The sequence below is a fragment of the Hibiscus syriacus genome, unplaced genomic scaffold (assembly GCF_006381635.1).
Source record: "Hibiscus syriacus cultivar Baekdansim isolate YM2019G1 unplaced genomic scaffold, ASM638163v2 tig00111366_pilon, whole genome shotgun sequence".
Taxonomy (NCBI): Eukaryota; Viridiplantae; Streptophyta; class Magnoliopsida; order Malvales; family Malvaceae; genus Hibiscus; species Hibiscus syriacus.
The window spans coordinates 193,049-206,598 of NW_024063071.1; the positions used below are offsets into that span (position 1 = coordinate 193,049).

The 13,550-nt window shown below is 37.4% G+C and overlaps 2 protein-coding genes and 1 pseudogene across 4 annotated transcripts; 1 reads left to right on the plus strand and 2 right to left on the minus strand.

Annotated features, from left to right (window-relative positions):
* Positions 1–2,017: 2,017 nt before the first annotated feature.
* Positions 2,018–4,275, minus strand: LOC120159427. Its single transcript, XM_039170019.1, has 2 exons — positions 4,207–4,275; positions 2,018–4,103 (listed from the first exon to the last, which is right to left on the minus strand). The coding sequence occupies exons 1-2, from the start codon at positions 4,259–4,261 to the stop codon at positions 2,128–2,130; spliced, it is 2,031 nt and encodes a 676-aa protein (XP_039025950.1). The 5' UTR covers positions 4,262–4,275; the 3' UTR covers positions 2,018–2,127.
* Positions 4,276–6,119: 1,844 nt separating this feature from the next.
* LOC120159501 lies at positions 6,120–7,604 on the plus strand (annotated as a pseudogene).
* A 2,073-nt stretch (positions 7,605–9,677) lies between these two features.
* Positions 9,678–12,467, minus strand: LOC120159429 (auxin-responsive protein IAA18-like). Of its 3 annotated transcripts, none has more exons than XM_039170024.1 (6): positions 12,105–12,467; positions 11,428–11,963; positions 10,887–11,161; positions 10,406–10,553; positions 10,033–10,097; positions 9,678–9,954 (listed from the first exon to the last, which is right to left on the minus strand). In XM_039170024.1, the coding sequence occupies exons 2-6, from the start codon at positions 11,958–11,960 to the stop codon at positions 9,926–9,928; spliced, it is 1,050 nt and encodes a 349-aa protein (XP_039025955.1). In that variant the 5' UTR covers positions 11,961–11,963; positions 12,105–12,467; the 3' UTR covers positions 9,678–9,925. The 3 variants fall into 3 exon arrangements, with proteins under 3 accessions (XP_039025955.1, XP_039025954.1, XP_039025952.1); XM_039170023.1 differs by having other exon boundaries at positions 11,428–12,010; XM_039170021.1 differs by having other exon boundaries at positions 11,428–12,033.
* Between the last annotated feature and the right edge of the window lie 1,083 nt (positions 12,468–13,550).

The following is a 13,550-nucleotide window of genomic DNA, read 5'->3' on the forward strand; positions in this document are numbered from 1 at the left end:
CAGTAAACCATCATAATTTCATAATAGAGTTTAACTTTTGAAAATCATAGTTTAAACCCTTTTCTTGTGCACCATCCGCAGTTTCCAAAACTGCGTCCATATAGCTTATTTTAAGCACACAGCAAAAAGAAAGCCAACCTAAGGATAAACTTTAGAGCTTGTATCCTTAGGCCCACAAGTCCAAGTCCATATAGCTTACCCTAAGTACACAGCAAGGGAAGCCAACCTAATGCATCTTGGGGCCCTCAAGAGTCACATTAGGCCCGTTTATTAGCTTGATCAGAGCTATACTATCGTAATTCAATTCAATCCAAAATCAATAATCATAAACCAGTCATCATAGTCCATAAATCATCACCAGTAAATCGGTGTAACAATAAACAGTAAACCATAGATTTCAATGTGCCATATTTCAAAACATATAAAATAATTATGTAGTAAACAGGGAACACACCTCGATAATAGGTTCAGATAGTAGATCTACTGATTGCTGGTTTCACCACGCTCTGCTACAGTTTTCGAACATATTTTATAATAACACTATATTACTTATGGGTAACATAAATAGATCTCTAAAATCATAAAATTACGGGTCTTACGGGTGAATACTGGCACACGTGGTTTAACTGATCTAGAAGAGTTGGGACGAGCTGTCGAACGATCCGGAGAGTCTCTTGTACCTTCAAATAATAATAATCTATCAGTCCCAAATCTTATTTAATTGTTCAAAGCTAGACTTCTTAAGTATATAAACATTTTTCGAGTTTGACTATCAATTTGGGGTATTTTGAGTCTGAATTTGGCCAAACGGATTGCGGAATCGGAATCAGGACGTCGAAAAACATAAAGTATGACTTTTCGAAAATTCAAATTCTTGGTCAAAGTCAAAGTCAACCACTTTGACCGTTGATTTGGAGGCCTTCGGATTTGAATTTGGCGAAACGGACAACGGAAACGGATTCGGCACGTCGAAAACTATCAGGATAGGTATACTCGGAAAAGATTAACGGTCGTTTAATGGTCGGTCAAAGCCAATTAAGATTATGGTCAAAGGAAGTCAACAGTCAACAGTCGGGTCGGGTCGGGTCGGTCGAGTCGGGTCAGATCGGTCAAACCGGTTCGAACCGGCCGAAACATGTTGAAAACCGGTTTCCAGCAACTCACTCTCCCTACGACGGCGCGTGCGGCGAGTGGGGCCTCCTCCGGGACTCTAAAAATTACGGAAAAATTCTAAAAATTATTTTGAGCGATTTCGATATACTTACAACTATCGGTTCAAATTTTTGAACGGCGGAGAGCTCGATTTCAACTCGGCCGAATCTTTGACTGCTCCACCTCCTCACGCGCCGCCGTCGACGGCGAACAAGGTTGACACCGGCGGACTCGAAACGACACAAGGAACACGATGGTGCAGAAGGTGTCGTAAACGAAGCAATGATCGGCGGTGAATTTGAGATTTTCCCGGCGATAGAGCTAAAAAAACGTCGATGCTTTGACTTGAAATTCCCGACGTTTGGCAGCGTTTCGCTTCAATTAATTTAAGGGGATTGTTCCTGACTCGATAAAGAACACGATGGTGGTTTCAAAACGACGATCGGAATTCGGACGGCGTCGGAATCTAAATCGAAAACCGACGTAGGGGAAGGAAATTTGGGAGCAATTTGGGGTGTGGTTTTCTGTTCAACAGAAAACCACGTTATAACATAACATACCTAATTTTCTTGGATAAATTCAGAGTTTGGTCCTTGAATTTTCTTTAACTCTAAAATAAGCTCCAAATTTAAAAATCTTTCAATTTAATCCCCACAATTTACCGATTTTCACAATTAAAACCTCCAATTTCAATTAAATATTATTTTGAAAATATATGGGTTGTTACATTTCTAAATCTTTTTTCAGGTTGCTAGCTTCATGCACTTCACACTTGTATTATGTTGAAGATGGAGGCCGAGAAAGCATATTTAGGAAACGATGAAAGATGATAAATTGATTGTTAAAGTAAACCAACAAATCATTCCCTACAAGATTAAAATAGAACACAACTACAGTCAGAAGACAGATAAATTCTAATTCTACGTTAGTTTTCTGGAACATGAAACAACAGAGATGCTATTTCTGATAATGCCTTCATGGAGATACAATGTCTGCACGATTTCGGATTCTGGCGGATCGCCTCACCGGAGTTATCACCTCGTTATTGCTTCCTAACTCTTTCCCTTTCCTCTTGGCAGCAGTCGTCGAAACTGATCTATCAGATGAATTGGAGTTCACGGCCGATCGCCTCACCGGAGTTATCACCTCGTTGCTTCCCACCAACTCTTTCCCTTTCCTCTTGGCAGCTGACGTCGAATTTGATCTCTCAGATGAATTGGAGTTCTCGACAGGAAAGTCTGAGTATCCTTGTCGATCCTTGCTCCCCAAATCCTTTTCTGAAAAATAAGAATAGCTGCCCACTTGATCTTTCATTCTGCTGTTTATAGCAGAGCTCTTAACTGATCTACTTATTTCACAAAAGTCAAATTCAGCCATCAACTCAACTGAAGGTGCTCGGCTCCCAACTGCAAAGGTAGTAATCAACGGCATGGTGTTGGAAACGGCGAACTTTATTGGATCATCCCTCTCTGCAGGAAGTGGCAAACTTGGCTTCTTGTCCTCCTCAACTGGTTCAGTTGAATGCTTATCCACAGGAGAAGAAGAAAGCTTTGGTGCAATTCCCTTTCTCCTAATGTTAAAGCCAAAAACAAAAGATGCAACAATGGCAGCACATGTTAGAAACCCAAACGTAACTTTGAGAAACATTTCAGTTCCCATGTGATGGTTGAGCCCTTTCAGTGGATCCACTTCTTGGAAATTAAGAGAAATGGATCTGCCCCACTTCTGCAGCATACTGATTTGCATTATTAGGACTTGAACCATGTGAAGATTTTCATCTTCCTCCCTTGGAACCTCCCTTATTTCCTCTGAAGATTCGGTTCCTTCAGAAAAAAGACTTGCCTGTTGATCATCTTGTAAGAATTCAATCTCTTCAGTAGTTTGTTGTCCCTGCTGTTCGATTTCGAGATCCCCAACCAATTTCTCTTCAACTACATCTTGGGTTTCTTCAATCTTCTCCCCAGTTTCTCCCATCTCCTGCAGCTCAAATTCCTCCAATTCATCTTCAATCTTCTCTACATTGTTTATCTCATTTTCTTCTATCTCTTGCAACTCAATGTTCTCAGCAAATTCCTCAGAAGCTTCTCCCTTCATGATTAGTTCTTCTTCAACCATCTCTTCAGATTCAACAATTACCTCATCTTCCATGGTTTGGGTGACGCTCAACAAACCCAATAGCTCTTTTTTTCCATCCAAGAACTTATACCCAGAACCCTCATCTATTCCAAACGAAAGATTTCGAAAACCAAGTGTAGGAACCTCAAAAGCTGGAGCAGAGACGGGGGAATTCATGGAGGAAATATATGATGTACTTAGTAATAACACAACCAACAAAAGGAAATATTTTAACACTCCTCCCAGACTCCATGCTGTTTCATCCTCTCCCTCTTCAAATTCTTCATCTTCTTTGTCCGAAAGACTCTCACTTTCGACGCCGAATTCTTCATCTTCTTGAGAAGAAGAAGAAGAGGCCAAAGAAGAATTGTCACTAGAAACAGTGTCGGCTTCATCAGATTCTAGAGTGGAATTATCCCCTTCTTTGCCTTCCATTTCAAGGCGTAAAAAGATCTCCTTTCGCCTATCGGGATTATACCTTAGGAATTGAGGCCTTGGTGAAAGGTAATTCTTCAATGGGTCATAAGGACCCGGTGAAGGTGTCCCATCCCTGGAACCGTACGATAACGGTGTCTTTTGAAAAGCAGGCTCTTTAGAATTAACTTTGGGATCAAGATTTGGGGAATTCATCTGGGAAGCTTTTGCAATGATATTTGGTGAGGGCTTTGAATCAAGACTTGGGGATTTGGAGAAATGGGTAATGGAGGAATTTGATCCTGGAGATTCATTTCTTTCACCCAAGACTTTCTTTCTTGGAAAACTGAAAGTCTTCACAGTTTGTTTCATCGGTTTCTGCAAATTCAAACCCCTTAGCAGATTGGGTCCATCGTTCTCATCTGAAAAAAAAATCCCAAATTAAATAAATTTTAGAAAAAAAATCTAATTCAAAGACAATAACAAACAAAAGAAACAGAAGAAGAATCGGAGAGAAAAGCTTACCATTGGGAGAAGCGGATGATTTGATAGGACGAGACGAAAAATGTATTTTTTTCATCTTTTCTTTGTGTCTTTGAGTTTTGATTGGAAATGGTTTTCTTTAATTTGTTTTGCTTGTATATAGCGGGAAGAAAGAGAACACCAAATTTGAACCTGTTGACCGTTGGGAAGAATCTGTATTTTAGAAAATTTAAAATTGTACTGTACTTTTAACCGTTGGAAGAGATAGCCGTTGTTCAACGGTATAATGGAGCTCCACGTTTACCTACTTCCAGCGATATGAACATAGTCTTCCGTGACCACGGCCACATATTTTTAAATATTAACGGGACTTAGGCCTAGGCAACATGTGGATCTTAAAATTAAATTTTTATGTTATAAAATTTTAAAATATTTCATTTAAATAAATTTTAAAATTAATTTTTTTTAACTTTCAATCTTTTGATATTGAATGTTATTACCCTCACAATCGTAGTGCTCAAACTCGATACCTCAAATAATAACAAAAACTCTTTTATCACCGAGACAGGGACAACCAGGATTAAATATTGACATAGGCCGAAATATTAAACTACTTAAGAAAAATAAAATGACTTATTAAGTATCCATATTCAAGATTTAGCACAAACCAAGCAACATTAGTAATTAAGAGATTGTTGTTATCCTTGAGGTCTCGAGTTTGAGCATTACGTATGTAATGGTATAAACGTTGATTGTCAAATGATTAAGAGTCTTTGTACAAATAGTACCTTGTATTCACACCATATTTATATATAAAAAAACTCAAAATTTACGAGATAACATCTAATTTGTCTAATATTTAAACTTATAACGACTTAAATTGTTATTAGACCAAAAATTTGAGAACATGAGTTTATCGTTCTTTAGTTCATCCCCTACTCGATTAAATATTTAATAAATTCTTATATTTTTTAATTTAAATATAGTAGACTCAATTTATCATTTTCGCTCTTATCATATTTTCTCATCGATTTAGTCCTCAAAGTTCTTTAATTTCATCATTCTATACCCTACTTCTAACTTAAAATCCTAAATTAATAACCCTAAACTATAACCTCATAACCTCTAAACAATAAACTCTAACTTAAAATCCTCAATTGATTCGAAAATATGATAGGGTGAAAATGATAAGTTGGGTCTATTATAGGGACAAAAGGGTAACCTTTGCCTTAAATATTTATTTTACATTAACCAAAATATTATCTTACCAAAATTATATCGAATATACTAAATTTTTAACATGGATCAAGGGCCCTTTAGGCCCAAATAGAGCTCCACCTTTACATCGAGATCACTAGGGTTCGTGCTACGATAATTTTTAAATATTTATATTATAATTAATTTTCCTTTTGTGTTAATAACCGTGTAGTCGAAAGTATTTTATCTATATAACAAAGCCCAAAACTCAAGGTTCAAATGGCAACAAAATGCATAATATTGTTTTTTGTTCCTTCTTAATATATAGAATAAAGCATAATATTAGACACCAAAAAAATATTATACTTTTAACTAAAAAAATACAATCATCTAAGTCCAGCAACTATCACATTTTTTAATAGAATCTTTTTTTTAATAGTGTAAGTAATTATATAGCAATATTTGTTTAGAATTTTCTTAATATATCTGTCGTTACCGTCTTTCGGGTGAGCCCGGAATTTGACTTCGACTTAAATAGAATGATTTGGAGTCGTAACCGATCATTTATTTTAAGACAAATGGGTTGATTGAATACCTTATTTCTTACATGATCTGCGTCTTACCATTCGGGAGTCGATTACGGTCAAGGAATGATTAACACCCTTGAACCGTCCTTTCGGTACCAATTAATTTATCAATTGTCAGTGGGGTAGCGGTGGAAGCGGCGGCGTCCGTGGTTGTTCATCGAAGGATTAAGAAGGCGGGGAAGTGGGTCAAAGCAATGGAGATAGTGAAAGATTTTGAAGAGAAATGCGCGACGCCGATTTCGATGCTGAGGCAAGTGTCGGATGCCATGATCATCGAGATGCAAGCAGGCCTCGCCTACGAAGGCGGCAGCAAACTCAAAATGCTCATCAGCTATGTCGACAGTTTGCCTACGGGGTATTTTTCCCTTCGTTTATAAAACACAACATGCATTTAAGATCAATGTTCATTCAATATATAACATATTGCTTATGTATATGTGTGTTTATGTACCTACGCCGGCCTGAGTATGAGGAATCAGTTATCGATCATCATGTTCATGGACATGATCGAATGCGTTAACGCAATCATCTTACTGATATGTCGTTACTCTGTTTTCAAATACGATTTTGCGTCCACTTTCAGATAGGGACTTTCGTTGAGATTGTAATGCATTTTTCTTTACCTACATTAGGAAAAAGAAGGGATTGTTTTATGCATTGGACCTTGGTGGAACTAATTTCCGTGTGTTACGACTGCTACTCGGAGGGAAGGGTCGTGGTATCATCAATCAATAGTTCGTGGAGGTGCCGATTCCAACGAGTTTGATGACAGGGTCTTCATCGGATGTAAGTGCTTCTGCTCATTGATAAACGATCGGAGAACTGGTCGAGGCATAACGATGTCTCTAATGTATGATAGGTGATCTTGTTGATTACAGGAATTGTTCGACTTTATCGTAGCGAAACTCGCGAAATTCGTTGCTCAAGAAGGTCCTGATTTTAAACCAACTACTGGTAGGCAGAGGGAGCTTGGCTTTACCTTCTCATTCCCTGTGGTGCAAACATCCATTGCATCTGGCACACTTCTTAAGTGGACAAAAGGCTTCTCCATAAACGAAGCAGTCAGTTTTAATTGCCCACTGTTTTTTGTGTTCTTCATATATGGATGAATGCAGCAGCTCTTATCCTTCACTTTATATTTCTTTACTGTCATTGAGTGCTGAATTAACCAAAGCCATGGAATGACACGACCTCGACATGCGTGTTTCGGCTTTGGTAGGCTTATGTTATGTACCTTTGTATGCTTGAATTCGAGATCCGAATGCTTTTCATTATTGTTATTCTTTTCCCTGCCGTGCCTTACTGCAACCATTTCGATAAAGGTCAATGATACTGTCAGGACACTAGCTGGAGGTCGATACGCTGACAACGATGTTGTTGCTGCCTTGATCCTTGGTACTGGATTAAATGCAGCATACGTTGAACGGGCAGACGTGATACCAAAATGGCATGGTCCACTACCAAGATCTGGAGAGATGGTTAGCTGATCTTTAATTCCTATTAGTGGAACACTTTATACCTTCGACATCATTTCTTTCGAAAACTTAAGATGCTATCGGTATTCATCTGAAGGTCATTAACAGGAGTGGGGTAACTTTAAGTCAGCACATCTTCCATTATCAGAGTATGATCTTGGACTGGATGCTGAGAGTTTAATTCCTGGTGATCAGGTAAGTTCATAAATTAGCACTGTCCCGGTTTGTTTCGCTTTTGCCTACTCTCTAACATCATTTCTTCGCCTTATATTCGATCGGTTTGCCGCAAATTTTTGAGAAGGTAATGTCTGGTATGTATTTGGGAGAAATCGTCCGCAGAGTCCTAAGTTGGGTGGCTAAGGAAGCTGCATTTTTTGGTGACACAGTTCCACCTAAACTTAAAGTGCCATTCATATTAGGGTAATTTTGCACGGTTTTACAAAAAATGAAGAGTTCGAGTAACATAGTAACGGTCACCGGTTCTTTACCGATAATAATTGAGCCTTGCTAGCTTGCAGAACACCTGCCATTTCTGCCATGCATCAAGACACTTCCCCTGACCTCAAAATGGTAGCCAGTCACATTAAAGACATTTTCGAGGTATATTCTTGATCATCAAAACTTGGTTATTGAAGAAGTTCTATTAGCAAACTTCGTGTTGTGTTTAAGCCTTCTGTTACATCTCCTGCATTGCAGATATTTCTTTACTGTCATTTAGTGCTGAATTAACAGATATATTGTCCAGATTTGCAGCATTGTCGCGACACGGAAGGGGAATGGGACAGGATAGGATCACGGAAGGGGAGAAACGAAGGACGGCAATAGCTATGGACGGCGGACTATATGAACACCTCACGGAATATCGTAAATGCTTAGTGAATTGCCTAAATGAAATTTTGTAAAACTAATAAGATAAGACGATGAAAGATGAAAGAAAAGAACGCTTTGATGTAGTTGCATCGAAAGTGACATTTAATTATGGACGAATTATGATGGAGAATAATGTTGATAAATATATATATATATATATATAAAAAGCTAGAATATTAGTTTAATTTTAAATGAAGAATTATTTTATTTACTGCGGTGAAAAAAATAATTCAATAAGTAGGATTTTAATGCTTATATGTGCTTTATTTAGGATTTAAGATCATAGATTTTACGATCTATGGTATATGGTTTTAGAATTTAGAATTTAAAATTAGATATTAATGATTAGGGCATGTAATTATATAAAGGGTAAATTACATATTTGGTCACTTTCATTTCATTTTTTAAAACTTATGGTCATTCGATTCAAAAAAGTTAATTTGTAGTTATTTTCGTTTTGTTTTAATTAAGATGTGGTCATTGAAACGTTAACTTCCGTTAATTTTATGATGTGGTATGTTATTGAAAGGATTTAATTTTTATTTTAACCCCTAATCTTTAGATAAAAATACTAATAATGGACCTTTTTGTAAACCCAAAATTATTTAGGGAAAAATATAATTTACCCTTTTTTAATATGTTTTCTTCCCCAACCCCAATCTTCTTCACCGCACACTGCCAATGGAAAAGCTTAGTACAGGAAGAAGAAACGGAAGAATCAGACGGGCACATCAAATTATGGATGTTACATTTTACCACACAGTTTAAATAATTTTTGTAATTCAACTCGAGTATAAAATTATGATCTTTGTTTGTAGCTGTGAAGTATTACTCAGATGACTGGCCGACGAATTCTGCTAAGGAAGCTTTTGAGAAAAATGCGTTTGCCAAAACCCAAAAGACTAGTGCCCGTAACGAAGATCAGTTTGATCTGCAAAGGAAGCTTTTACTTGCTTCTCAGCACCTTGTTTTTACTGTTAATGCTTCCTTACATTTCGATTGATCTGAGCGTGTAATGCAAATCAAATAGATTTGTTTGTAAGGTATGTTCACTTGTAAGTTAAACAATTCACTGGGTTTGAGAATTTCGAAGGTTGTTTTGCTTTTGGATCGAGGGTTTAATCTAAGGGTACGGTAGTGAGCCTTGCGTTTATGCTGGTGGATGAGGAAAAAAATCTTAGCTTGGCGCAAGAAGATGGGGTTGGGGAAGAAAACATGTTAAAAAAAGGGGTAAATCAGTTGAATTTGTGTAGTTTACCCTTGTATAAATGAATGAATCAGTTGAATTTTCGTAGTGATAATGGTTTAAATCAATTGAATTAAGCTCCCAAATAAGAAAAAAATTCTGGGTTTATGACCATCCCAAGATGGGTTTTTAATACAAAGTACAAAACACAATTTACATATCAAATCCAACCGATATTTGCACCAAATTCCATCGACGTTTAAGCTAATGGAAAACACATCAAAACTTGCATATAGAACGACTTACATATACCGTTGAGTGCAATAAGTTTCATTGCAAAATAGGGTAAAAAAAACATAATTCAAAGGTCTCTTTCTTTTCCAACTTCAATGGAGAATCTTCCGAGGAAAACTCTTGTTATTATGGTGTCCAAGAGTTTCAAGCCTTCATCTTCCCCCCTGCTTACCGCTCCCAACTGTGAAAGAACAAAAACTTGTGTTCAATTTCATGTGCAACGGTTAATCATTTTCATAACAATAAAATCGGCACTCACGACAAAGTGCGGATAGTTCGGAGCTCTTCAACGCGCGCAGCCTCTTCACCGTCAACACAAACATGCTGCAAATCCAATACAATAAACCAGATTGTACACAGCATAGTATTAAATAGCCAAAACAAAACAAAACCGGTTTCATGTCGTACTTCGTGTAATGCGTGCATTAAGAAAGAATATGCCAACATTGAAGAAAGCATGCATGATTTTGGTTGAGATATAAGGAATCTAATGCTGTTTTTCCGGGAAAAACTACAAGACAAAAGAAAAGGGTATTCTACTATATTCTCAGTCACTAATATTGGGAATATAATATGGTATAGTATAATCTCAAATTGCAATCCACCAACAGTGATAAAAAGATGCTGCTTACTGCCATGGGACATCCCCAACAAGCATACTGTCTCCTTCGTTATCCTCATAAATAAGTGTATATTCTCCACTTCCATCCAATACGCCGGTAATCGCTTTCTCCCCGTCTTCCTCGTTCACTATTCCACCAGCAGAGGAATCTCTTTGAGCTATATGGTCCGAAGAAAACAACAAACGGATGAGATAAACCATATCTGTCATTTGTCAATTAAGATCACATTACCATAGCCTAAGAGCTTAATTGCAATAAGAACAAGCAAATGAGTCCAAAGTTTTGGCCCTTGAAATATGCAAATCCCCCACTTCCATCACCTAAACCGTTGAAAACTAACACTGATGTGAACTGATAGGTAAACCAGATAAGTTGCTGCTGATGTAGGTGTCATATTAAACAATGAATAAAACAATTTTTCCCCCATGTGGCTAATGGGGACATACTATCATATCTACTTAACCTAATCCAAGTGGAAAAAAAAATTTACCAGCAAGGAGGCCTCTGAAGAGTTCATCCACAGCAGTTGACAGTTTTTCATAGCTATCATAGGCTTTGAGATCCACTTTCCTTCCTATGGGAACACCATCCATGTTGATTTTCACAAACAGGCCTTTGCCATTAGGTTCAGCTCCTGGTTTTTCACTAGCCACCTTCTGGGGAGGGTCCACACTTGGTGAATCAGAAGATAGTTTTGAAGAACTGGCGAGATTTTTCCTTATGGAGCGAATTGGAGGCCAACCCACAACTGGTCCAGGAGCAGTTCTATTTTCCATGATAATCATAATTAGACCCAAAAAAAGTAACCAATGAAAGATTAAATGGAGATTTCAGGTTTAACATGAGAAACATAAAGAAATGAAACAAAACAGGTATCAGGAACAGCATGCATGGGGGATGGACCACACAAGCATCAAGTAATGTAACTTGTAGTGAATATCCTCTGTCAAAAAATTGATTTCAAAAGGCAAAAATAAATTTAAAGATATGCAGAGAGAGAAGAAAGAGAGATGTGTAAAAAGCTGTAGTACCTTTTATGAGAAGTATTGAGAGGCACAGCTGTATTTGCAGGAGGTTTAAATGCTTTTCTCTCAGCATCCTGCAAGTCCACCACTTTATTGCTGCAGGGCTGTGACGATTCCTTTGCCATAAAAGGTAAGCTATTCGGTGGGGCAGTTGTTGATGGGAACTGGAGAAATGAACAAGTCTTTGTCTGCTGTTGGTGGTGGTTTTTGCCCCATGGAGTGGACAAAACTGACCCAACACCAACAGGGTGGTTGTCCTCTGGACATGGAAACTTGTGTGCTAGTTTTCCATTGTTCTTCATTGAAGAAGAGAAGTACCCGGGTGAGAGTAAAGACTCATCTCCCTCCGTGTTGTTTCTGATGGACGACAACCAGTTTTCCTCACCTGGTGGACCAAGCCTCAGTTCCAGCTTCTTCTCCTCTGAAGATCCATCCTTTATTTCATCTTCTCTCTTCACATGATGCCACTCTCTCCGTTGAGGAATCAGATCAAGAAGTAGAGGACGTGACTCAACATTCTTTGAACAACCGCTCGCCATCAACTAAACAAAACAAATCACCTTTCCTCGATAACTTTGAAGACCAAGAACTAGCAACAAATTGAAAATATATCTATATAAAAAAAAGCTATAAGTTAAACCATGCATATGGCAAAAACGAAGATGGGAAGTTGATGAATATACCTTAAAGGGATAAATCAGTCAACCAGAGCTCAAAACAACAAAGACCCACATCACGAAATCAACAGAAACTTTAAGTTTAGCAAAGAAAAACCCTGAGAGGAAGATGTGAAGAAACTAGCTAACAAAGCAAGAACTATGGAGCTTAGAGAGCCTCTCAACCAATAAATGCTTTAGAAACCGACACCTTTGAATGAGAAAAGCCAGACCAAAAACGCCATATTATAAAATATATACATATATAAAAATCACAGCTTTGAAATAGAAAAAACCCCAACAAGGTGAAAGGTAACCTCCCAAAAGAACAAAGTGGTTTTAGTGGCAACCCAAAGTGCAAAGGTTAGAGAGAGTGTGTGTGTGTGTAAGTGTGTTGTTCTTGCCCTCTCTTTCTAGGACTCCATATAGGCAGGTGATTCTTCAGATGCAAAATGTTTCACTATCTTACACGCAATATTAATCAAAGAATACAAATAAATATAGTTAGAGAATTCCCTTTAATAAAATATGGTCTCTTGTCTCAAAGTTTAATGAAAAATTGCATTCATCTCTCGGGTTATATTTGCTAATTAAATTTTAAATAAAGAGATTTATATTTTATTCATTAATTATAATTCTATTTATTTTGGGATAAACTATCTAATTCATCTCCCACATATCATTTAGTTTCTGTTTCATCCAAACATCGCCACCGTACATAGATCATACTTCATGATCCGAGCACGGTGTTCAAGGCCATGAAACATCAGCCACATCCGTTTATTCCAAAACCAACGGTGATGATGGAAAGGGGAATGTAAAAACGAGTTTGGTCATATCATAGTTTTTTTATCATTTACTTGAGAGAATAGAAATGACAAAAACAAAACTCAGATAAGGCGCACTAAAGCTAGCGGTCTAATCATGCTACTCTTGTTCGATGGGACACCCTCCACCGTCTGACTAACCATGCTTATTTCTTGGCTATGATTTGTCTTTGATTGAAATTGGTACCATCAAGGTAACTTTTATTTCTTAAATTCAATATTTTTTAGTTTAATTTATGCTGGTTTTATCTGAATTGTGATTCTCTTGTTCCCCTTTACTTTAGGCATTTCCTTTTCCAAGTGCCTTTTCTTTGTCTTCACTTCCATTGATTGCTTTATGACTGTTTTTGTTTAATGGGTTTCATTTGTGTCTGGTCTTGCTTCCCTTTACATATAATTTTTCATGCGCCGCTATTAATGTACTATATCACTTGTTGGCATTGATGTCCATGTCCCCCAACCTCACTCTCACCCTTTGAGCTAACAAGACCCACCAATCAATACCCTAATCACAAACATGCATTCGAATATGTGCTTATTTAGTAAATTTGGAAGTGTTTACAGGAACAAGTTTATATCATTGCTCGTGAGAAGTTTATTCTTCTGATTTGACGAAAAGTCATAATTGGTGAGAAGACTATCGTCG

What these genes read in the sequence shown, in the direction of transcription:
- LOC120159427 (XM_039170019.1), bottom strand. Translation starts at nt 4,261, where the DNA reads ATGAAAAAAATACATTTTTCGTCTCGTCCTATCAAATCATCCGCTTCT. An exon ending in ATCATCCGCTTCTCCCAATG is followed by an intron (nt 4,104 to 4,206) that starts GTAAGCTTTTCT and finishes TTTTTTTTTCAG; the next exon opens with ATGAGAACGATGGACCCAAT.
- LOC120159429 (XM_039170024.1), bottom strand. Translation starts at nt 11,960, where the DNA reads ATGGCGAGCGGTTGTTCAAAGAATGTTGAGTCACGTCCTCTACTTCTT. An exon ending in GTTGGGGATGTCCCATGGCA is followed by an intron (nt 10,098 to 10,405) that starts GTAAGCAGCATC and finishes TTGGATTTGCAG; the next exon opens with CATGTTTGTGTTGACGGTGA. An exon ending in CGAACTATCCGCACTTTGTC is followed by an intron (nt 9,955 to 10,032) that starts GTGAGTGCCGAT and finishes GTTCTTTCACAG; the next exon opens with TTGGGAGCGGTAAGCAGGGG.